The 26272-nt window shown below is 46.4% G+C and overlaps 1 protein-coding gene across 7 annotated transcripts in view; it reads right to left on the bottom strand.

Annotated features, from left to right (window-relative positions):
• Positions 1-2695: 2695 nt before the first annotated feature.
• Positions 2696-26272, bottom strand: part of SLC37A3 (solute carrier family 37 member 3) — a 42093-nt gene continuing 18516 nt past the window's right edge. For all 7 annotated transcript variants that reach the window (XM_066362869.1, XM_066362868.1, XM_066362873.1 and 4 more), the window contains 11 exons: positions 22616-22699; positions 20060-20205; positions 15803-15899; positions 14977-15061; positions 14091-14269; positions 11014-11155; positions 9353-9454; positions 8734-8781; positions 7238-7389; positions 5191-5256; positions 2696-3973 (listed from right to left, as the gene is read on the bottom strand). In XM_066362869.1, coding sequence (XP_066218966.1) covers positions 3881-3973; positions 5191-5256; positions 7238-7389; positions 8734-8781; positions 9353-9454; positions 11014-11155; positions 14091-14269; positions 14977-15061; positions 15803-15899; positions 20060-20205; positions 22616-22699 — 1194 coding nt within the window. In that variant the 3' untranslated portion in view covers positions 2696-3880. The remainder of the gene's footprint in view (positions 3974-5190; positions 5257-7237; positions 7390-8733; positions 8782-9352; positions 9455-11013; positions 11156-14090; positions 14270-14976; positions 15062-15802; positions 15900-20059; positions 20206-22615; positions 22700-26272) is intronic.

The raw sequence follows: 26272 nt of genomic DNA on the forward strand, positions 1-26272 counted from the left end.
GTAAATGGCTTTCAGATTCTCAGAAGGGTTTATGGCTCAGAAAGCGTGAAAACCCTCACGCAGGCAATCAGCAGAGTGGTCTGCTGAGCTGGTACAAGCTGAGCCCCTTTCCGTCGGGATCCACTGTTCACTCAGTACCAGGGAGAATTTAACAAACGGATGCCAACTAAGTATGTCACAGAGCTATTATTGGCAGGTTATGGGAACAGCTCGACAGGGATAGTTTGCGATGCCTATCGGAGAAGGGCACTAGCAGAGGGTGAGCAGAGAAGAGGGCCCAGGAAAGGAACAGGAAGTAAGAAGCCTCAATAAATTAAAATGCCGTATAAGTCAAAGGAAAAATGCCCCGGGGAAGATGGAGTAGCTCCCAGCATCAAGTTCAGGAAAAGGATTAAAACAGAAGAAAATGTCAAAAAAAAAAGAGAAAGGGGCGGAGGTCTTCAAATTCTATGACCTTCAGATGCACAGTTTCTGTCGGGTGATGAGGTAAGACATCAGAGGTTAAGGATAAGGTGTCCAAATTGGGACACTTGAAAAGGGAAGTGCTGTTGATAATTATGTCAGAACATCAGGCATAAGCCAGGACTGTCCCAGCAAACAGAGCTACCTAGTTACCTAGTTGAGGAGGAAGTGGGTAGTACAGCCAGGAAGGCAGCAGACAGCAACTGCAAGGACTCGGCTGTGAAAAGATAAATAGGACATGAGTCAGAAGAACCAGCAGAGATAAGAGGTTTTATCAGTTACTTATACAGTGGGCGGCAGGGAGGACTTCTGGAGGTTTTAAAAGGGAAGGGAAGGCCTGACCAGGCGGTCGCGCAGTGGATAGAGTGTCGGACTGGGACATTGAGGACCCAGGTTCAAGACACCGAGGTCGCCACCAGTTTGGACCCAAGGTCGCTAACTCGAGCAAGGGGTTACTCGGTCTGCTGAAGGCCCGCGGTCAAGGCACATATGAGAAAGCAATCAATGAACAACTAAGGTGTCGCAACAAAAAACTAATGATTGGTGCTTCTCATCTCTCTCCGTTCCTGTCTGTCTGTCCCTATCTATCCTCTCCAACCCCCCCCCCCCCGTCTCTGTAAAAAAAAAAAAAAAGGGAAGGGAAGGGAAGGAGTAGATGAGAGCATCCTGCATCCTCCCTCCCCTGGGACATCACGATGCACACAGAAGGCCCTCAGACATTTCCTGCATGAATGTTGACTCTGGTCCTCCAGCAAGCAGGAAGGAACAGAACAAGCAGGAAGCGGGAGGGGCCTTTCTTCCTTTGAATCTGTACTGAAGGGGAAAAGAAAATGCATAACAAGAAAAGGCCAGCCAGAGCATTTAATGTCAACCTAGTGAGCATCAGAGATCGAGCTGTCAGAGAAGAATGCATGTCCATTTGCAAATGACCCTCATACGAGAAAAAAAATCAGTGAGAAAGTGATGTTACCTCTTGGGAGTTAACACTAATTCCTATGGAGAGCATCAGAATGAGAACAGTAAGGAGATACAAGCATAGTGCAGCACACGTCATTCAGTGCGGAGCAGTTATTTATACTTTCATTTCAGATACACCTACGTTTCAAGTGGGTGAGAAAACTGTAGTAGGCGCTGGGATACGGAGGTGTGACCACACTGACTCGGGGAGGTGGAGGCCACACGCTGGAGGGAAGATGGAGACCAGGCTGCGGAGGAGACTGTGAACAGTGTAGAAGAGCCTATAGAATGTGCCCTCGGTGGCAAGAACATTCGGCACAGCAAAGCGAGTCTGCGCCCCAAGTGCAGTAGATCAAACTTCAAGCCAGATCACCAAGCTCAGAAAGCCACGGAAATACACTGTGACCTGTGTAATCACGCAGAAGCATGGAGCGGGAGGACTCTCGCGGCAAGTTCTTGCTTCCAGGACAGCTCTCAGCTGCCGGGGGCTGCACTGGGCAACAGGAGAACAAGACCGTGACCTTGCATGGTCAGCACCACTGGACTGTCCATCGAACTGCCCCGTCCACCCAGGCTTTCTCCGTTTGTCTCAACATTTCTCTTCCATCTTCTACCGGCAGCCATGAAGTCAGTGAACGTTTCCCATTCTCTCTGTATTTTGTGTTCCTCTCAAAATGTAGAGAAAAAAAAACAAATGACCACACTGTTCTATAATCAGATACCCTGGGCCAGAGGAGCAGTTCACCTGAGGCTGTCGGAAGCCTGGATCGCTGCTTGACTTCACTCTGAATATTTCCGTTCAAAGACGCTAAAAACTCCAATCTGCTAGGAGTGAACTTTTCTCTATGAAATGATTCAAACACACAAGTTTTCCATACGTTGTACTTTCGTTAGAATAAATTATTCAAAAAAAAAAAAAAAAAAAGATGTGACCACACTGACCATGTGGAGGGAGGCAAAACTCTCAGCCAGATGCCAGGAAGAGGGAAAATAATCAAAACAGGGCTCAGCTTCAGACAATCCTTAAATTACAACCAGGCCACGCATCCCAACGTAGCATCACCTCACACAAAGGGGGAGGGAGGGCCGACCCAGCCCCCGAGGGGAGAAGCCTCCGGCGACACTGCAGGGCCGTGAACAGTCAGCAGGGAACACTCCATAGCGGAAGATCAGAGGGCAGGAACCACATTCTAAAACGGGGAGCTCAGACGATGCATTTAAATAACCAGATGGACAGACATTTATTACAAAAAGTCAGTTTATTTTCCCTCCTGTGTTTCATATTTTCCCTTTTTGTCAGTAATAAGCAATTAATTGATTAGAAATCTGCTTGATTAAATACCAATAACAAGTTTACAAACATACCACATTTCATATAAAGCAGGTTAAAAAATATTCCCTAATGCAAATTAGTCCTCAAAATTGCACATTTATCCCCTAGTTTGCTTACATAATTTAAAATATTTATACAGAATGGCGTTAAAATATTGCTAATTAGTATAGAATTCACAGCCTTGAAGATGGCTCTACAAACTTCTAAAGACTAGATACCTAAACACCCTCAGGCCCTAGTGGTCCATCAATGTGACTCAATGTCACATGCCTAATGCTTACTAGGACGGAGGGCTCTCCTTTTCCTCTAACTCTAGTGTTCTGCTGAGGTAACTCAAGGAACCCGGTTGCAACAGAGACCAATCCTCTGAAAACAGGGCTGAGCACATTAGCTTCCCAGGAGACCCCAGAAAGCAAGTCTGGGGCTAGGGCTTCAGTTGTGGGATACACGCTGTAACGCTCACAACTGATCCACTTTCCAGTCCTTGAAAGGGTGACTCACCCTTCTGGGAGTCAGAGTTAGTTCTGCATGAAGATGGCAAGCCAGCTGACAATAACCTGGAGAGACCTCTGCTTCTGCGTGTAGTGTGATTTTTCCCACCGAGGTTAACAAAGGCATTCCTGGTCCAAGGCAGGCTGCAGCTGGATCCAGCTGGGACCCTGGGTTAGGTTGTGATGCTTCAAAGGTGAGCCACTCTCTGCAGACTCGTTTCCGCAGCACAATGCAACGAGCCTTTCTGTAAACAGGGCCCAACCGGGACATAATCCACACACAGCAGCCTCGTAGTCACTCAGCTTTCCCAGCTGGAGAACAACGGTCCAAATCCAATATAGCCTTTAAGGTTGAAGAGATAAACCTCAATGGGCCCAGCGAAAACGCTGGCAGGTTCACAGGCCATTTGTACACTCATGATACAACACTAAAATTCATCAGCATGATCCCCGCAGTGTAGCAAAGCAGCCCCGCCTCCCTCTGGTCAGCGCCGCCAGCAGCTGGCCCAGTGGACAGAGACTTGGCAGTCTGAGGTGACGCTGGAGCTCTTAACCCCAAAATAAAATGAATTAAAAGAAGTGAAATTTTAAAAAGTCCTGATGAGTCTCTATTATTCTTGTCCGTGTGTGCCACGAGTCACTCCCTCAGTAGGTGGCCTTGTTGTCTTTGCATAAGAGAGCGTATTTCCCTCACTATTAACGGCGAAATAAACAGAATGGTACAACTTGTCTGTGAAGAGAAGAAGAGCATTAAATGTGCGGTAACTATTTAATTCTGTCAGAGCATCACATTTTGAACATAATAATGACTTCGGACAATTACATTCATTCTGACTTTGTACAAAAATAACTCTAATCTTCAATAAATTAGAACATAATTTTGAAAATTACGGTTAATACTACAAAATACTTAATGTTATATAGAGTCTCTTAAAGAAAAAAAAGGTACACAAATTAAATAATTTGCGACAGGTGGAACAGAACGTCGAATTCTGGGGCTCGGACTACAAACAGTAGTTTTGTAGATCCGGTTTCCTTCTGTTACGATTTCTAGTATGATCGTAACAGCAAGCTCATCAAGAGGCATTTCCTGCTATTTGGCATGGACATCAGAAGCGGAGCAGAGACAGCAGGCAGGAGGCAGAAGACAGGATCCTTTGTGACAGCAGAGTACATGAGCCTAGGGCAGCACCAGGGTACTCCAGGTGCTGAACTGCTCACGCTCCATGGACAAGACTGTAGTGTCAGGCCCTTGGACGACTGAAGCGACCTCCACTCAGGACGCCCTCGACTCAGGGACAGCAAACTGATGCAAACCCTGGAGGACGCAGTGGCTGCCAGCCTCTCGTGGAGACCTGTCTTGAGCGCCAGCTCTCCAGCAATGGGACCATCTGCATCACGTGCTTATTCAACAGAAAACAACATTTCAAAAGCAAAAGGCCTTGTTCTATCTCGGTTATTTCTCAGAAAGTACAAAATTCCAGCCAAGAATGTCTAAGGCACAACATATATTTTCTCAAGAGACTTAAGGTTCCTTCTAGAACCTGCACACCACAGTGTTAATCAGAGAAATTCTTCCCTTTTAACTCTATGTGGCTCAACGCACGCTGTAATTTCCACCAGAATTCCCAGATTCTATTTAGCAGACAGAGAGTACCCTGGAAGAGTACACTGATTAATGGCTGGTGAGACTTTAAATAAATTTTGTCATTTCTTTCTGGTTTTATAAATGATAGTACTCATTAGACTTGGGTCAAGGGCAAACTAAGGGCCCTTCCGCTTCTTGAAAAAAGAATATCTTTTAGACTAATACAATGTTACTTATCACAAAAGCAGCTTTAAAAGAAATCAGCAATTTTATTGGTTTAAGCAGTGATTTAAGTAAATGCTACAAACTAAATTAATAAGAAAGCCTACCAGTTCAAAAACAAGGGGGCACACACTTACCATGAGAATGAAGAAGTAGAAAACCCACATCCATCCTAGGTTGTCCTGGATCAAAGACACTAAGTACTAAAAGGGAAAAGAAGAAATTACAATATAACCCTTCATACAGTACTCAAATGAAGTCGCTAATAGTAGATTAAACATGGCTCTTCCAGAAAATGGAGAGAGTTAGGGTTTATATAACATTTTGCAGCTTATATAGCTTGTTCACACACATTTCCATGTATGCTCTTCGCAGCCTCTACTCTATAAGCTGGCAGAGTCCAAATACAAAAACTGCCTTACATGAGACCTGAGTTCAGAAGGTTTATTTCTATTGACTTTGCTATTAAGAGAGGAAGAGGAACTTCCTCAAGTCACTTCTGTTTAATCATTCTTTCTTCCAATGAAAGGTACATATAATTGATGCTTTCAAAAATGATTTGTCTTGCCTGCCTGGGCAGTGGCGCAGTGGCTAGAACATTGGACTGGGCCGTGGAGGACCCAGGTTCAAAACTCCAAGGTTGCCAGCTTGAGCGCAGGCTCATCTGGTTTGAGCAAAAGCTCACCAGCTTGAACCCAAGGTCACTGGCTTGAGCAAGGAGTTACTCGGTCTTCTATAGCCCCCCCTCCATCAAGGCACATATGAGAAAGCAATCAATGAACAACTAAGGTGCTGCAACAAAGAATTAATGCTTCTCATATCTCTCCCATCCTGTCTGTCCCTCTCTCTGTCTCTGTCACCAAAAAAAAAAAAAAAAAAAAGATTTGTCTTTTATAAGTGTACTGCTCAATTTACAATTACGCTCTGTCCTTCCTGGCTCCTTCTGCCCTCTCTGCATCTGTGATCTGACTGATATCTCCTCAAATTCTGGCTTCCCATTTCTTTAACCACCGGGCATCCCTGAGGTTTTTGCCTATATTCATTCTCCTTTCCCACTTAAAACCTCATCACTTCCACGGTTGCAACTCTTTTCTCCATACAGATGATCCTCAAATCCTTACTTCTGCAAAATCAAAACTCAGTGACCTGATGTGGTACACCCCTGGGAGAGGCATGACTCATGACCGCCTCAGACAAGAAACACCTTTCTGAGATAAGGCTGCATTTAAGCAAAAAACATCGATCTGAATAGTTCTAACTACCTACCAGCTGGCTAATGTCAGCCTATCCGGCCAGAGCCTCACACTTCAGCAAACAGCAGAATCAGCAGTGAGGCTTACGGAAATCCAGACCCCTAGGCTCTCTCTCAACTCAGCAAGTCCGTGGTAAGCTTCTGTTCTGTACTTCTAATGACGACCCCAGACGACTCTAATACAGACATTTATCAGCTGCCTTGGGACACAGCTGTAGGAAGCCAAGACGACGGCTCAGAGCAGCTGCAGAGCCCTGGCCCTTTCGGGGGGGGGGGGGGGGGGATTCATGTGATATGAGAAAGAGAGAGAGAGTGTGTGTGAGTGTGTGTGTGTGTGTGTGTGTGTGTGTGTGTGTGTGTGTGGTGCAGGGTTTGCACATCAGGGGGATGATGAGAAGCATGTGCCTCATGGCCTCCTTCAGTGCCAAGTACAGGCTAGAGAGCAGGGGTGGTGGGCTGGGACTGAAGGCTGTATCTGATGAGGTGTGAACTTACTCCTGACAGGAAGACTCTGGGAGTCCAAGTGGAGAAAAGGAACTAAAAATGTCGAGGCAACCTCCATATCAGGTCGCATCAGCTGGACCTTAAAGCAGTGGTTTTCAGCCTTTTTACACTTGGGGACCAGTAAAAACAATTATTTTGGGGACCGCTAAGATAGAAACCACCCTGAGCATAAGTCAAGTCAACTAAGATCACTGGGTCTATAATCTTCATATTACATCAGGGTGGTGAACTCTTAATTTCTGGCAGACTGGTTCGTGGACTGGCTGTTGAAAACCCTGCCTTCACACACTAAACCCCAGGCTGAGTACAGCACACGACAGCACGAGAGTGCCCCCTACTGTGGCCCAGGAGGCAGGTGTGTCGATAGATTCTTCCCCAGCTGAAGGACCACTGCTCCCTCGACTCCAGCCCCGCCCCTCCCCACTCACCTGGCCCACCGCAGCGCCGATGCTCCCGGTCCCGTCGACAATCCCCGTGACCGTCGCCAGAGCCTCACTGCTCCCTTGGATCACTTCTTGACGACCCAGGTCGGCAGAAATAGCAGAGCTGATCATGTTAGAAGGCCCACCAATAAAAAATCCTAAAGTCAAACAGAACAAGTTCTTATCAAAACACTACTCACAACTCCACTAGGAATCTACTCAGGAAGGCAAACCCTGATCTCCCCATCTTAATCCGTATATTGAAGAGAAACAGAAAAAATGGGGAAAATAATGACTAAAAATGGAAACTCCCAGGTAGTATCATCTTCAAAATAGATAGCATCCACTTTTCTGAACTCCCTTCTCAAATTATGTGACATGCTAATATATTTTATAGAAACCAAAGATATGAAAAAAATATAGTGAACACATAGCCTTTCTAATTCTGTGAAGTGTGCATTCATTAATAGCTAATTGCATGAGCTTGTCAACTTCTGTCATGGCAGAGGCATCACCGAGCACGTGACTACCAAATTCAACCAGACAGAATAAACAAGCAGAGGGGAGGAAAAGCTATTGAACGGTGTGCTGGTCCTGTATGCCCCGCTCTCGGGGGGCTGGCTGAGGGGCAGGCAGGGGCTGGACCCGAATCAGCCAACATGGCCCAAGAGCTCCACGACCTTCAGGCAGCCCAAGCAGCTCCCACCACGCTGAGTGCGATCTGACATTTAAAAGTACGGACTTTGCCTGACCAGGTGGTGGCGCAGTGGATAGAGCGTCAGACTGGGATGTGAAAGACCCAGGTTCGAGACCCCGAGGTCACCAGCTTGAGCGTGGGCTCATCTGGTTTGAGCAAAAACTCACCAGCTTGGACCCAAGGTCGCTGGCTCAAGCAAGGGGTTACTCGGTCTGCTGAAGGCCCGTGGTCAAGGCACATATGAGAAAGCAATCAATGAACAACTAAGTTGTTGCAATGCGCAACGAAAAACTAATGATTGATGCTTCTCATCTCTCCGTTCCTGTCTATCGGTCCCTGTCTATCCCTCACTCTGACTCTCTCTCTGTCTCTGTAAAAAAAAATTAAATTAAATTAAAAAAAATAAAAGTAAGGAATTTTTCTGTAACGTGGTCCTGACTACACACAACTGTTTCATCGGGGGCTGGAGGGAAGACACACTGACCAACTCCAAGGCAGCAGGAAAGACTAGCTGCACTGGACCGTGGGAAAGCAGGTGAGCGGGTTCCCACTGTGGCGTCCTCCTAGGCCATCCCTAGAGTGCTAGGAGAAGCTGTTAGGACACCTCTGTCAGAGGGGCCGACTCTGTAACAAAACAGCGGAGGTCACAAAAGAGCAGAGAACAGGATCCAGGGGCAGTGGCTTTCCTTGTACCCTGACCTCTGCAATTAAGGGTCTAGTGTCACTCAAGCCGAGAAAAAACCAGTTCCCTTTCCCTCTTACTTCGACAGGAGAGAGCGTGGTGAGACCGGGCCAGGTGACATACCTGTCACGGCCATCAGCAAGGCGTTAATGGACTTATTGTTCGGGGAACCTGTGAGGAAAGACACAAACATCAGAAAAGTGCATTACGTGAGCCTCCCTGGACGGTCCACACAGACCTGGGTCTCTGTGACCTCACAGATCATGCCCAGACACAACAAAGGGACACAACTCTTTCCCAGCCTCTTCCAACTTTTATTTGCAATGTCTGCCTCTCGCTGAGCTAACGGGACTTCTAAATGCTACAGGAAAAAACCTACTCCCATCTCAGCAGCGTATTAAGGGACATACACCAAACTGACTAATTACCATCTTGCCTCTTCTGAAACCTTTTCCCTTTTATTGTTTTATTGGCTCTAATGCTGCCCCTCTGGAGCCTCCCTCACAGAAAGCATGCACACTCTCAAGCAAGCTTTTAAACAAATCAACAAAGCACCAGCAATGTCAGTTTCCTCCCCAACACAAATAAAACTCCGTGATGACACTTTTACCAGGTATTCACAGGACAACACAAAGGTCCCACGTCATGCCTTTGTAGCCAATCTCAAGGATCCCCCCACCCTGGGCAAATGTCTTAGTCCTAAGAGATCAGGAAAGTAATTTAACTGCACGGGAATACTCACGACTGTATCCAACCAGGGACCCAACCGCCAGAAGCAGACTCAGAGCAAGAACGGGTGCCCGCCTCTGTAGCACATCTGAGATGAAGCCTTGCAGGGTCCCGCCTTTGAGCACAGAGAGCGCATCACAATCAGAATCATTCACAACTTAGCTCGGTGACCTGAAACTTGCTCACCAGCTAACTTCCACCTGCTATCTGGATCCGAGCACTGGTCTATCCAGAAAGATGGCTGCCTCTCCTAAAAAGTTTCCTCCACAGTTTCCTTTTAGGAAGATAACTGATAGATAATCATCAAGAGGGCTGATTGGAGAAGGACATGGCAAATCAGACACCAAAATAAGTAAAAAGAGAAAATCAACCAAAACCACCCCACTGTCCCTGTTGTTTTCCCTTCTCAAAGCAGCTGTGAAGGCTTTTCCGGATTTTTCTTTTTTACTTAAAAAATGATTAAGGACCATCCATGTTTTATAGACTATTAGTAGCAGCCAATAAATATTCACTAAAATTAAGCAGCAGTTATGGGTTTATAATAATTAATAGGTCCTGATGTTTAAAAAGAGATGCTATGAACCCTTCAAACAACACAGCCACATTTAGACACAGCCCCATGTTAAGTTCCAGGGGCCAGGAGGCTGCTGGTGCAGCGTCATCAGACAGAAGGCCCCGGAAGTATGGTCAGGGCTAAGGTGGCAACCTCACCTTGGACTCTGGACGTAAGAAGAAGGGCAAACAAGTTCAAATACAACAGGAGGATACACTGGGTCCTTTCACGGGCTCAGGGTAGTTTAGTCTTACCACAAGTCAACATGAAAACATTGCAGAAAGGACAGTAAGGTCTTGTCATAGCTATTTATGTCATAGCCACTAAAATGCATTGTGCATCTGTCTTATTTAAAAGTTTCTTACTTCCCTGTTTATACTTCCAGCTGTAACAAAAAGTCACTACTGAAATCTGCTGTGTACAAACCAGCTACAAAATAGTCACACAAATTAATCCCTGCTCTTATTTCTACCAGTGTGATCTGACAATCCACACTCAGCTGTCAGGGACAGTGGACGCAAGGGTTCCATTAAGAGCAGGGGTCCCAAACTTTTTACACAGGGGGCCAGTTCACTGTCCCTCAGATCATTGGAGGGCCAGACTATAAAAAAAAACTATGAACAAATCCCTATGCACACTGCACATATCTTATTCTAAAGTAAAAAAACAAAACAGGAACAAATACAATATTTAAAATAAAGAACAAGTAAATTTAAATCAACAAACTGACCAGTATTTCAATAGGAACTATACTCCTCTCACTGACCACCAATGAAAGAGGTGCCCCTTCCGGAAGTACAGCGGGGGCCGGATAAATGGCCTCAGGGGGCTTCATGCGGCCCGCGGGCCATAGTTTGGGGACCCCTGGTTAAGAGAGATCATAAAGGGAAATGTCCCAAGACAAAGGACTGAGAAACAAGAGCCCATGAATCACAGGCTGCCACAGGCTGGCTCTTCTTTTCTAGAGATGTGGGTTTTAAGTGTTTGGCTGTTCACTGGTAGGACAGTTTAGGAAAAATGGCTGTGGAATAAGTAATGAAACTTGAAATGATGTCAGATGTCATAACCCAGTAAAAGATGACGAGTGACTATCACAGAAGGAGACACATCACGGGCGTTACCTATAATTCCTCCCACGTCGTACCAGATGGACAGCTTGTCAGCTTCGGCCTCCTTCCATCCAAAGTTGTTGCTCAGGTAAAAGGGAAGCCAGAAGAAAAAGGAGTAATTCACTAACTTCAAGCAGGCGTAGGCCAGGGAGTACTGGAAGGAAAACATTCAACTATCAACAAAGAACAAATTGTTCAGGACCACAATTTCTAATGCAATTAAAAAGCAAAACAAAACAGAGGAGTATGGATGAACACTACTTGACTGTAAAATTAAACATTTCTACAAATTCCCACTGGGCTGACTTCACCTAGCCTCCCTCTTCTCTCTACCCCATGAGCTTCTAGAAAGGCTCACAAGCAGGCCTTTGCGACAGAAAACAACGGACAGCCACTTCCCAATTCCCCCCCAGTCTCTTCTCCTGCCAGTCCCCAGGTAGAAGCAAACCAGTGTTTGTACAAGGCAGGGCACATACTCATAAAGTATTTGTTTATTTAAACAAAGATTAAAGGTATTCACGCCACTGACTAGCACGAACCATAAGCAAATACACCCAGTAAATATCACAGCTTCTATTACAAGCAGCCAAACTATTTTGGTTCTACTTCCTGCAAAGTTAATACTGTGAATGACAGAGAGCAACATGACTAAACTATAGTTTCAAGATCTAAGAAAAGCATCAGTGTTACAACCACTTTCACATTAGTTTCCAAAAGCTTTCTATTCCCACATCCAGGGGGGAAGGCAAAGAATATCTTTGGTGTCTCAAAGGAAAGGACATGATTGTCATGGGCCTCGTGGCTCTACTTGAGGACAGCAGTGGCGCTAAGACTCCTATATTCAACACATTATTACCAGGAAATCCTGCAGCATCAAAGGAAAAAGGGGGAGGAACAGAGAGACTGACTTCAAAGGGTGTCTGGCTAGTATATTCTTCTCCCTGGGGCCGCCAGTTACTCCCTGGGTATCACTTGTTTTCACACCGCTTCCTGGGCCAGGCAGCACCACCCCGCAGAGCCGGGTCCCAATCAGGAGTGCATTCTGCCCAGACAGTCTGCCACACAGACAGAGGAACGAGGCTGACAGATTTCCCTCTACATCCCTAAACGTCAGGGAACAACAACTCAGGAAATACAAGGAATAGAGAAAGATTCTGTACTGAGTCACAACAAATTTAAGTTCTGTCTCAAAAGTACTCCATTACCAGCGGAATATTTTAATAACTGGCTAAAATACTAATCCTTAGCATAAGAACAGGTCTAAAGGAACATGCATTCCTCTTATACATCATCCTTTAAAGAATTGTGGAAACCTGCATTTTAACTCACACTTAACTATATGTTTGCAAATGTCAGTTCCTTAGCTCGGGGCAAAGGCAGAAGGGGAGTGACAAGCATGAACTAGACAACCTGCAGACTGAATCTAGCTCAGAGGCTACCCTCAAAAAACACGACTGCAGAGTAAAATAAAATCAGGTGCATGTTCACCATACGATCACTCAGTGTTCTAGACCCCAGGCAAGACTGGTACGCTTTCTAGTCCATAGGGAGGGGAACCGAGACACAAGGATGGGCTGGTGACTTAGCCCAGGGCTCCCACAGAGTTAGTGGGCAAGCTGGAAACATAACCTAGGCCTCTTAACTTCCACTTCCGCACTAGAGCACCAGAAACATCAAGACAGAATAACTGCAGCAGAAGGGATTTAGTTGAGATGTTAGAGAAGTTCTCCCGACTGTTAAGGCTATGGCAACACTGGGACACACTACCCAGACACACTGGAGTATTCTGCTCTGGATCTTGTCATAAAAGGGCAAACCACTCGCTTCCTAGAATAAGACTACCAGCAAACAGGGCAGATTTAATGACCCATTCAAAACCCCTCTTGGCTGACATCTAATCATATAATACTGTAACAGGCCAAAAAGAATATATTTTAAAATGCCAACCTTGGCCCTGGCTGGTTCACTCAGCGGTAGAGCATGAGCCCGGCGTGTGGAAGTCCCAGGTTCGATTCCCGGCCAGGGCACACAGGAGAAGCACCCATCCGCTTCTCCACCCTTCCCCTCTCCTTCCTCTCTCTCTCTCTCTTCCCCTCCCACAGCCAAGGCTCCATTGGAGCAAAGTTGGCTGGGGTGCTGAGGACGGCTCCATGGCCTCCACCTCAGGCGCTAGAATGGCTCAGGCTGCAGTGGAGCAACACCCCAGAGGGGCCGAGCATCACCCCCTGGTGGGCATGCTGGGTGGATCCTGGTCCGGCGCATGTCTCCCTCCCCAGCTTCTCACTTCAGAAACATATATATATATAAAAATGCCAACCGCCTGACCAGGCGGTGGCACAGTGGATAGAGCATTGGATTGGGATGCGGAGGACCCAGGTTCGAGACTCCGAGCTCGCTAGCTTGAGCGCGGGCTCATCTGGTTTGAGCAAAAGCTCACCAGCTTGAGCCCAAGGTCACTGGCTCGAGCAAGGGGTTACTCGGTCTGCTGAAGGCCCACGGTCAAGGCACATATGAGAAAACAATCAATGAACAACTAAGATGTCCCAACGAAAAACTAATGATTGATGCTTCTCATCTCTCTCCGTTCCTGTCTGTCTGTCCCTATCTATCCCTCTCTCTGAGTCTCTCTCTGTCACTATAAAAAATAAAAGATAAAATAAAAAAAATAAAATAAAAAAATAAAAATAAAAAATGCCAACCTTGCTTCATACTCAAATGCTAGGTCAGGGTCAGCACACTGGGGTGTGCAGCTGAATCTGTACACCCATCCATTCCATGAGTACATGGTTTCTTTGCTCTAGAGTTAAGTAGTTGTGGCAGACACTATGTCCCCCCCACCCCAAAGCTGAAAAGACCATCTGACTCTTTATAGAAAAAATCTGCCCACGTCTGCATTAGATATCAAAAATTTCAAGTGGCACCAACATAAACATAAGCAGAGGGGCACTATCCAGCATTCCTCTGAACAGATCTTTCTAAAGTAAAGTATCAAAGAGAAGCTAGATACCTAAAGCCGCCCTATCCTAGGTAGAGTGGACCCCGGGCTCTGGGAACGCTGGCTGCACCCTGGGGACCCGCAAGCTCCTTACCGGAATGACGCCAGGCAGGCAGCACGCCTGGGAGAAGCCTATTGCCTTAACTTCGGCCACGGCGCTGCCTTCCTGGACGGAGTAATTGGGCTCACAGGCATCTTCGCTCTCAGCACCACTGATTAACGGCCTGTGTGTGTCTTCTTCAAAAGTTTCTTCTACCTCAATCCCTGGGAGACCTGGAACAACAGGGATGGCCACCACTCACAGACCGCCCTCAAGGTGTCTGGCCCTATGCTTCGAGTGGATCATTATTTACGGGGCTGACATTATTTTAGTTCCATTTTATGGATGAAGCAACAAGGTTCAGAGGCCAAGGTCAATGACTGTTAATTAAGGTCACATAGCAACAAACCCAGGGTTCTAATTCTCCTTTACTGGCTTCAGTGCAACGTGTTTTCAACTAAACAACACAAGCTCCCTTATGTACAAGAAGTTAACTACCCACTAATAAACTGACATGCCCCTTTAATAATACTGAAAAGATAGAATCATACATCTACTGTCTTATGTGGTTTTGCTTATATTAATTCTGTATTTAACCAGAGATAAGTTTCACACTAAATTATCTTTATGGAGGAAAATAATCTGGCTCAAGAAGTGAAATCAGAAGCACATCCGTGCTCATTTCTAACCAGGGTCTCAAATATAAAACTCATTCGCATATCTGAGTATTCCCTGAATCTGCCAACGGTGAGCGTCACTCCCTCACACGCGCATGGCTGCGCTGGGCTTAGCTGGACACAGGACACGACCCTGCTCCTTTAAGCCACTGACGGGAGCATCCAGTGCTCCCAAGAAAGAAGAGACTCGCTGTTCTGGCCTAACATTTCTCTCGGCCTATAACAGGAAGGCGTTCTGAACTGAAGCAACAGCGCGTCCTTACCAATTTCTTCAGGTGACACCAGGAGTCCAAAGAAGATGATGATCCCACCAGCAAACTGCACAGCCGCTGTCACCAAAAAGGCATACTGGAGGAGAGAGGGTGGGGCTCTTACACATCTGGGGTGTCTGTCTGTCAGGTCAGAGGCACAGTGAGAGGTGGGGCAGGGTTGGGGCAGGGACAGGGTGGGAGGAGCTTAACGAATACTAACGGGATAAAGGTATAAGTGGAATTTCTTTTCATACATTCATAAGCTGTTTCTATTGACTTTCATCAACTACACACTCAAGTTCTTTAACTTTCTGTTGGCCTTTTTATCAATTTGTAGGTGCTTTTTTAAAGATTTTATTTACTGATTTTAGAGAGAGGAAAGAGAAAGGGAGAGAGAGGAGCAGGAAGCATCAACTCGCAGTAGTTGCTTCTCGTATAATGGGGCAAGTCCAGGGTTTTGAACCAACAACCTCAGCGCTACAGGTTGACACTTGATCCACTGTACCACCACACGTCAGGCTTCCTTTTTCTTTTTTTTTTTAAGATTTGTGGGTGCTTTTTCATATTAGGAAGATTAGCTCTTTATCCATAACATGAGTTGTAAATACCTTTTCCCAATGGATTGTCTTCAGGCTTGGGTGTTTTCCAGAAATAATGTTCTGTGATCCGATTTTGTCAAAAGTATGTTTACTTTTAACAGAAGCCTTGCCATACCCAGGCACAGTTCAGTTCAAGGTGGTTTTAAATGGCCACAGTCTTATTTCTGTGTGTGTGCATGTGTGTGTGTGTGTACACACATATGTACATACTTGAGAAGAAGCTAGAAATAAACACCTACCTCATAGCCATACTGGAGGACAGAGGAGGCCAGGCACGCGCCCAGAATGTTGCCCACAGAAGCACAGGCACTCCAGAGCCCGAACACAACTCCCCGTCTAGGAAGGAGACGGTGGAAACACAAGACAACAGAATAGGAAGGAATTAGATCTGCAGTTTAAATACAAAATGGCCCAAACAATGAAGGTTCACATTACAGAGAATCAACACTCTATTTTAGGATTTTTTAAGTCACCCAAACGGCAAACCATTGGGTCTCTTCTAACTCTAAGAGTTTTTTTAATACTAAAGTTTAATTTGGGGTTCATCAAAAGAAACAAGAGAATTTAAAGACAAGGCACAGACTGGGAGAAAATACTGCATATCACTAATCTGATAAGACTTGTAACTGGGATATAAAAAACTCTCAAAACTCAATTAATATAAAAAACAGATAATGCAATAAAATGTTAAAGAGTATGGATCTATAATATCTCAAAATAAGAAATTCTTGTAAAGGCAGCAAAAGATCTTGATACTTCACATATAAACAATATGATGCAAACAAGCACACGAAAAGATGCTCCACATCACCAGACATCAGGGAAATGCAAATTAAAACCACAATGAGGTATTACTATACAGCTACAAAACAGCCAAAAGAAAAGACCAAGCATGTCAAGTGTTGGCAAAGGTATACAGCAACTAGAACCCTTTACACTCTGCTAGCAGAAATGTACAATGGTACAACCACGTGGAAGAAACTGGCAATTTCTTAAAGAGATACAAACACACCTATCATGTGACCCAGCCATCCTACTCCCAGGAATAACCCAAGGGGAATGAGAGCATTATGTCCATACAAGGATTCGTACACAAATGTTCACAGTGGCATTGTTTCTAACAGCCAAAAACTGAAACAACCCAGATGTTCATCAACAGGTGGACAGACCAATAAACTGTGACACAAGGGGTTACTATTCAGCTATCAGTAAATAAAGGAACGGACTATCAATACACTACATGAAGGAATCTCTAATTATGCTGACTGAAAGAAAACAAGAAGAAGTACAGACTGTATGATCCCATTTACATAAAGTTTTAGAAAATAACTGAAGTGACAGAAAGCAGATCAGGAGTTGCCTGGAGAAGGCATTGGGAAGGACAGGGATGGAGCTGGGAGGGAAAAGGATGGAGCTGGGAGGGGTAGGGAATGAAGCCAGGAGGAGTAGGGGATGGAGCCGGGAGGGGGGCGATGGAGCAGGGAAGGAACTGAGAGGGAGGAGGGGGGTCAGGAGGGAGGGGGATAGAGCCAGGAGGGGTGGGAAGGAACTGCTGTTTCTGTGTTATGGAGCATAAGGGGGTGATAGACTGTCTATTATCTTAACCGTGACGACGGTTTTATGGGTGTACTCATGCTATAACCCATCATACATGTTAAACGTGGGCAGCTTACTGTATACCTCAATAAAGCCATTTTTAAAAGATGGACGGGTCAAGGAAGAGTCTGGTGGAAGGGAAACTAGCTTTTACAACAGCCTTGGAGAAAAAGAGATTAGCTCTGGACATCAGCAATGGCAGTAAGGCTGGTATAAGAAAAAGAGGCTAAGAAAGTTAACTCTTTTTTAAAGATTTTAATTATTATTATTTTTGGCAGAGACAGAGAGAGTCAGAGAGAGGGACAGACAGGGCCAGAAAGACAGGAAGGGAGAGAGATGAGAAATATCAATTCTTTGTTGCGGTTCCTTAGTTGTTCATTGACTGATTTCTCATATGTGCCTTGACAGGAAGGGGGGGTGGCTACAGCAGACCGAGTGACCCCTTGCTCGAGCCAGAGACCTTGGGCTCAAGCTGGCGACCTCGGGGTCTCAAACCTGGGTCCTCCACATCCCAGTGTGACGCTCTATCCATTGCGCCACCACCTGGTCAGGCAAAGATTTTAATTATTGATTTAAAGAGAGGAGAGCAAGAGAAAGAAAGAGAGAGAGAAAGGCAGGGGAGCGGGGAACAGGAAGCATCAACTGGTAGTCGTTGCTTCCGGTATGTTCCTTGACTAGGCAAGCCCATGGCTAGGCTGACCGGGGACCTCAGCACTCCAGGTTGCCGCTTTACCCACTGCGCCACCACAGGTCAGGCAAAAAGTTCACACTTGTATTTTATCTATTTGAAACATATTTAATAACACACTGTGGTTTGGTCTAGATTATCTAGCTCTTGAAACATTTTTATAACCTCAAGACAGGAGGAATCTTAGATACGAACAGGGAGTCTGGGCTGCTACCTCCAGCTGTGTGGTTACACACAAGTCACTGCTGAGGCTCAGTGTTCCCAGCAGGGACAGTCTGCGGCCCCAGGACACGTGCAGCCAAACAGGAAAGGGTTGGGCGCTGCATAAGTGTTCACATTGTGCTCCCGAGCCTCCTCGATTGAACAAACTCTGACCCTAGCAACCAGAGGGAGGGGACTGGCTCATCCAAGGTCACAACCTTTTGAGGGCACGGTCCTCAGTGAATCAGTGCATGCCCCAGAGCCCCAACCTCTTTCACCTGGAAAACAAATGATTTGAACGAGCTCATCTCTACTCCCCACTGCTGAAACACCCCGTTCCTCTAAATTATGTAAGGTCTGTCCAGAGGGTTCTGGAGGAGAGTCAGAAGGCCAGGCTCTCAAGAACACTCGCTAGACAAAGACATGCTCTTACAAGAAACTGGCTGAAATAACTATGGTTTGAGTTGTCACTGTCCTACTGGCACTTTGGGGTTTATTGTCACGTTAACAGGAAGTCACCTCTCAGCAGTTCATAGGGAATTTCAGTCATTGGTGTTACTTATTTAAAAACAAATGCTCTGACTTGCAAAAAGAAACTATAATGGCTTTCTTGAATTCTTCTCTCATTGGAACTGACCCACAGAAATAAGAAAGTGGTCAGCCTGCCCAGTCACTGCCATTAAATACTCAGTGTCACCCAATTTCTAAAAACCTATAAAAATAATCTCAAAATGATCCATGTCAAAGTAATTTCCTTTTAGTGATAGGATTTCCGGTGGTGCTGCATTTCTCTTTGCTCATTTATATTATCTAGTTTGTCCACAATAAACAAGTCACTTTTGTACAATTTTCAAGAATCATGAGTGGAAAAAATTACCTTAAATCTTAAAAATAAGCAGCACGTCAGCATCACCCACTCCAGAAGAAAATGAGAGTATGACAGGGGACAGTGCCTCTGAACGCCCACTCTGTCACACCAGAGGTGCCACAGGCACAGCAAAGGAGAAATGGCCAGCACACTGAAGTCTACTCCAGAGCGTGCTCGAGAGGGGGAGCTTCCTCTGACTACAGACATTTTATACACGAACTCTCTGAACGTCACAGATCAACAGTCAGCCAGCATCACTGCCACCCACTGTGAAACCGGGAGCAGGACCCCAGCAGAGCTGGTCAGAGCATGCCCCACCCCTGCACTGGGGGGACAGTGGTGCGGACGCAGCCCAGCGTAAAAGTGCAAACAAACAAAAAAGACAGAGCCATAGATAAAATAAATATGCATCTCACAACACACAGATATTTGCCTACGAGAAATGACAGAAATTCAATGTAATAATATTCCTAAAATTGGAGGATCGCAAATAATAATAAACAACAAAGCCAATTCTTTGGGTATCTCAGCTTATTTCATCCTGTAAATTCAGTATGGCTATTCCTCCCGGTGGCCTAGAGAGTCTCTAGCAGGTGCCCGACCTCACATCTCGGCCCACACCACAACTCAAACACAATCGAATAATGACTTAAAGGTTTAGGGGGAAACACCCCAAAGTTTGGCATTCTCACCTGCATCTCATTGGAGCCTTTGTTAGGTGACTTACGGCAAGCCCTATGGGTCACTTTTGGCCTCAGTTTCCTTATCTTAATAGAAGAAGGCTAAAAAAGGCCACCAAGTCTCAAAAGGGAGAGGAAGGCCAACCCCACAGGAAGATACAGGATGGGATGGCACATGAGGTGCCTGCTCTCGAAAGGGGAAGATAAAACCTGGGGCATGCTCCCTTAGGCGCACTCAGAATCTGACCCAGAACCAGCCTGCGGCCAGAGCACGCTGTCAAAGCGGGCCCACACCACTCCCAGTGTACTCTGGCGTGAAACCTCTCCCTGAACCAGCCTAACTTTCTTTAACGAAAGGAGGACGTGGTCGTGTCAAGGGCTCGAGTCCACTGACAGACAAGTCTGGATAACCCGATACTACAACCACTTAAAAAGAAAAGCAGAAGAGGAGGGATGCGCATACCCAGCTTTCCCGAACCAGTTGCCCATGACGGCGACCACGCAGGGCCAGCCGGTGGACTGTAGCAGGCCGTTCACAATCCACAGACCGCAGTACAGCCACTTGTTGTAGAAGTGCAGCCACTCCGTGACAGTGCCAAAGACAAACACCTTCGAGAAGGAAGAGAGAGGGACATATGACATCCACACAGACCCTGGGGGATGTTCACTGCCCAACACACATACATCTCTGCGGGAAGAGACTACAGGGAGGGGATATTCGGGGTCCAGACCTATGCAACGTGGGCTGACTTTGCGATGTGCCTGCTCCAAGCAGCACGGGGTGAGTGAGACAGCCACCAATCCGCCACCAACCAAACAGGCACAGAGGTCAGACAGCATAAAATTCATAGTGATCATCCCTCCAACAAAGTCTCCAACTCCTTGACCTTTTTTTATATCTATAGTTGACCCCTGAATGACACGGAGGCTAGAGGTGCTGACCCCCAAGCAGTCAAAAATCCACATGACTTTTCAATTCTCTAAACTTAACTTCCAATAGCCCACTGAATGGAAGCCTTACCGATATTTTGTATGTTTATGTATTATATGTTGTATTCTTACAATAAAGTAAGCTAGAGAAAAGAAAATATTACGAAAAGCTTAAGAGAAAATATATTTATAGCATCTACTGAAAACAGTCCCCATGTAAATGGACCCGGCGGTATAAACCCATGTTGTTCAAGGGTCACCCTCATTTCTGTTTCCTCTTCCTCGGGCCCTTGCTTGTGGAGGACTGTTATGGGGACTGAGTTCAGGTGAGCAAGTCAAGTTCGAGCCAGGCCAGGTACATCGTGGGAACTGGGAAGTGCCAGCTATTACTGTAATTACCACTACTGGGTGAATCAGAGATTTGTGGGCTCAATGATTCGGTAGCACACACGTGACTACTCTTCTAAAGGGATTTTGCTCGAGTGGGCATTCATTTGTGGTTAAAGACTCTTTGGGAATATTTGGCATGGGTACATATAGTACTGTAAGATTCCAGTTATATGACACGGTGAAATGAGCAAAACAATCAGCACAGAAATGGCCAGTGGTCGCCAGGCCCTAGAGGAAGGAGACGTGGTGGTTACATGACTACACTCGCTCGTCAAATTCAGGACTCTACCCTAGAAAGTTTACATACATTAATTTTTCAAAAAAAAATCTTTTCAAAGTATGTTTTAAAACAGGTTTTAAGCCCTGGACCGATAGCTCGGTTAGTTAGAGCATCGTCCCGCTATGCAAAGGTTGCAGGTTCAATCCTTCATCAGGGCACATACAGGATCAGATCAGTGTTTCTGTCTCTCTCTCCCTTTCTCGCTCTTTAAGATCAATAAATTTAAAAATTAAGTATATAAATAAAGCAGGTTTTGAAATTGTATGTACATACATGTGGTGAGCAGCTTGTGAATAAAACAGTTCAATTTCTAAAATGTCAAAGAAAACACTTTTCCCTATATACAAATGGCAGACATTGAAAACTAATAATAGAGTCTACTAAACTCCATGCCTTCATTCCATCAATAGAAAAATTTCTCGCCCGACCCCTGTAAAGTAGAGCTGACTCAGACCTGGACGCGGCCCCTATACTGTGCCAGGCACTGCTCCAAGCGCCTCACACAAACCTCACCAAACCCTCACCACAGCCCCAGGGGCTGGGCACGGCTGGGGAAGCTGGAGCAGAGACCACAGCTAGGGGACTGCAGGGGATGGGGACACCCGGCTGCTGTCTCAGTGTTGAAACACTGTGCTCCAGCCTCCCGGGGAGAGCAAGGCTGGTGCCGACACATGCAGGCCAAGCAGCAGACAACATTCATGCCTTCAAAGACATGCAGGCGTGGGAGTGCAGAAGGGGGACGGTGACTCTGGGAGGGGTGTCAGTGAAGGAAGGCTCTATGAGAGAATGTCATGGCCGGTGACTTGAAGAAGACGTTGAGGGAGGCAGACTTTGGAGAGCTGAACAGAGGGCCGTGAGAGGCAGGGAGAGCAGCAAGGATAGCAGGGAGGCAGCAAGGACTGGACATGTTCGTGCCATGGGAAGTGTTCATAAAGGCGGCTGGGACCTGGTTCTGGAGAGCACGGAACCCCATGCTGTTCACTCTGACCTTGTTGGTGACTGAGAGTCAAGGAAGGGGCATGATCCAAATCACACTTTTAAGAGACTCCCCTAACTGAAAAGGCAGGCCAGGGATTCAAGAACCAGAGATTAATTTTACTTTTCTTTTTTTTTTTATTTTTTTATTTTTTTTTTTATTTATTCATTTTAGACAGGAGAGGGAGAGACAGAGAGAGAGGAGAGACAGAGAGAGAGAAGGGGGGAGGAGCTGGAAGCATCAACTCCCATATGTGCCTTGACCAGGCAAGCCCAGGGTTTCGAACCAGCAACCTCAGCATTTCCAGGTCGACGCTTTATCCACTGTGCCACCACAGGTCAGGCTAATTTTACTTTTCTACATACAAAGTAGGGGGATTGCTGGGATTCTGAAACACCCGATGATAATCATCATCATCGATTTTTTAGAGCTTCCAAACTTACCACTAATGCAGAAGAGCACATGCCAAAGGACAGAACGCATCGTAAGTTCAGCCGGTCCCCGACAATACCGCTGATGAAGAGGCCCTGGAAACAAAGCATTTTATTTTACAGCCCTGAAAACCAGCACAGCCCGAGAAAGGAGGCCTGCAGAACAAATGGGCAAGCAGTGCACTGGCCCCACCTAAAACTGAACCTCAGCCTCATGCCAAGACAGCTGTCTCTACCCGTCTCATAAATGTTCCATGAAACTGGGCTTCTGCACACTTCATGCACCCAGACGTCCTACGTCAACGCAAAGTTATGTTCTACTTGATCCCCTAACTGCCTAAAAGGAGATCGGGAAGAAAAAATAAAGACTTATTCCAGTAAAACAAGAACACAAATACATTTCATTTTCTAGTTATCTAGAAAGGGATCCCTCTTTGCCATCCGCATGCTGAATTAGGCTGCACTCCAGCATGTTCTATAGGACAGGCTTCTGCCTGATCAGTCTGACCCCTGCGTTTCATGACACCACGACGCAAGGGGGGAAGGCAGAGGCAACAATCAGCTGACTGCAGGTACAGGTGTTCTGCCTTCTGCTCTCATGGACTAGCAGGAATTAAAATGCTCAGATCAGCCCTGATCGGATAGCTCGGTTGGTTAGAGCATCATCCCAATATGTCAAGGCTGCAGGTTCGATCCCCAGTCAGGGCACATACAGGAGCAGATCGATGTTTCTGTCTCTCTCCCTCTCTCCCTTCCTCTCTCTCTAAAACCAATAAAATAAAATTTTTTTAAAATGCTCAGATCATCCTGACCAGGCGGTGGCACAGTGGATAGAGCATCGGACTAGGATGCAGAGAACACAGGTTCGAGACCTCGAGGTTGCCAGCTTGAGCACAGGCTCATCTGGTTTGAGCAAGGCTCACCAGCTTGAGGTCACTGGCTCAAGCAAGGTTCACTCAGTCTGCTGTAGCCCCCCACCCCCCACCCTGTCAAGGCACGTATGAGAAAGCAATCAATGAAAAACTAAGGTACCGCAACAAAGAATTGATGCTTCTCATCTCTCTCCCTTCCTGTCTGTCCCTATCTGTTCCTCTCTCTGACTCTCTCCATCTCTGTCACAAAAAAATAAAAAATAAAAAAGCTCAGATCATGGCAGCAAGCAGACTAAATAAAAGAGTCTGCTTTCTTCCATAAATATGTAAAATGTACAGAAGTCCTTCCTAAAAACATAACTTGTGATACAAGTGTTCCTAATAAATTGACTATATTACAATCTAAATGATAAACGTCATAATAAATGTTTCTCTGTCATTATCGACAAGCCTGCAAGCACTGAAGATCCCTGCTCTAAAGCTGCCGTCCACAGTCCTACACCACAAACAATGCAAGGGTGAAGGAAATGGCCCAGGTATGTTTCAGACTAGGGAATCAATTTACTCTGTGCCGCTCCAACCGCCTGCCCAGCACCTGGAAGCTACAGAGGATCGCACAGCTCAGCAGAAAGAACCACACCACCACTGACTTTTTACCCCCAACCCTATGTGACCCTGTGGGCAGGTATTAGCATCACAACTCTATACATGAGGAAATTAATAACAAAAAAGGTTAAAAGTGTGAACCCAAGTTTAACACTGCTAGCTGGCGGTAGAACTGGTTTTTCCACTTGACTCCTGCTGCTTCTTAAAATACCTCACAAAAGGCTCAAAGAGCAGCCCCGCTGGGAGTGCCCAAGACTCTGGGCTGAATGGCCACATGCTGGGACCTTGTACCCAAATCACCTGGGGGGAGGAGCTGGGCTACAGGATCTAAGGCCTGTTCCAACCTGTAACTTACTTCCTTATAGAGAAGATACTTCAATAATTACCCAAATAAACATTCTGAGGCGGCTCGGATTCACCCAGTGTTTCACATCACCTGCACTTTCAAGCTTATCACTGGCCATAGTTACAGGGCAGGACACAGATGCTGGGGGACAAGGCAGCCTGTTCCCACTGTGCCCGGGAGCCACTGCTCCTGGTCCCCACAAGCGACACTGGCTGCTTGGTCAAAGAAAACAACCTCAGAGGGTGGCAGCTCCGCCATCCCACTAGTTGTCGGGACTCCACCCTCTCCTGGGGCTCCGGCTCCCCCTGCTCCGTCCAGCCCCCTGCCCACTGCTCTTCCCTACCTCTACACACTGGAAACCCCCAGCCCAGTCTGCACACCTCCTCTTTGTCCTCACCAGCTCTCTTGATGACCTCACCCAGTCTCATAATTTTTTTTAATTATTTTTATTTATTTATAGATTTTATTTATTCATTTTAGAGAGAGGAGACGGGGGGGGGGGGGAGACAGACAGACAGACAGACAGAGAAGGGAGGGAGGACCAGAAAGCATCAACTCCCATATGTGCCTTGACCAGGGAAGCCCAGGGTTTCGAACCGGCAACCTCAGTGTTCCAGGTCGATGTTTTTACCCACTGCGCCACCGCAGGTCAGGCCAGTCTCACAACTTTAAAAATCACGTTCAAGAGGAGGACTCTGAAATCTTTACCTCCACCTGCACGTCTAGATACACTGACCTCACTTGCCCACAGCAGGGCTCTGTTCAAACACCCACTTCCTTGTGAGGTTTTCCCGGGCACCCTATTTAAATGACACCCCCCCACCAGAGCTGGCTAGTCCCTGTCCCAACTTACTTTCCTCCACAGCATTTACCACTTTTAAACATACTTTATAATTTACTTGTTTATACAATTTTCACTGTTTCTCTGTCAGCTCCCACTCCAAGAATACAAGCTTTATAATGGCAGGAATTTTTCCTGTGTTGCCCACTGGTGATCTCACTGATGGAAAAAGTGCCTGGCCCATGCTAGGAGCTCAATACTATTTGTCGAAAGAATGAATGGATGAGCCTGACCAGGCGGTGGCGCAGTGGATAGAGCATTGAACTGGGATGCGGAGGACACAGGTTCGAGACCCCGAGGTCGCCAGCTTGAGCACGAGCTCATCTGATTTGAGCAAGGCTCACCAGCTTGGACCCAAGGTCACTGGCTTGAGCAAGGGGTTACTTGGTCTGCTGAAGGCCCACGGTCAAGACATATATGAGAAAGCAATCAATGAACTAAGGTGTCGCAATGAAAAACTGATGATTGATGCTTGTCATCTCTCTTCGTTCCTGTCTGTCTGTCCCTGTCTATCCCTCTCTCTGACTCTCACTCTGTCTCTGAAAAAAAAAAATGGATAGATGAAAGGATACAGCCTGACCTCTGGTGGCGCAGTGGATAAAGCATCGACCTGGGAACACAGGTTGCTGGTTCAAAACCCTATACTTGTCTGGTCAAGGCATATATGGGAGTTGATGCTTCCTGCTCCTCCTCTCTCTCTTTCTCTCTCTCTCTCTCTCCTCTCTAAAAATGAATAAAAAAATAAAAATAATTTTATTTTTTTAAAAAGAACACGGCCCTGGCCGGTTGGCTCAGTGGTAGAGTGTCGGCCTGGCGTGCGGAAGTCCCGGGTTCGATTCCCAGCCAAGGCACACAGGAGAGGCACCCATCTGCTTCTCCACTCCTCCCCCTCTACTTCCTCTCTGTCTCTCTCTTCCCCTCCCGCAGCGAGGCTCCATTGGAGCAAAGATGGCCCAAGCGCTGGGGATGGCTCCTTGGCCTCTGCCCCAGGCTTAGAGTGGCTC

Source organism: Saccopteryx leptura, chromosome 2 (assembly GCF_036850995.1).
Source record: "Saccopteryx leptura isolate mSacLep1 chromosome 2, mSacLep1_pri_phased_curated, whole genome shotgun sequence".
Taxonomy (NCBI): Eukaryota; Metazoa; Chordata; class Mammalia; order Chiroptera; family Emballonuridae; genus Saccopteryx; species Saccopteryx leptura.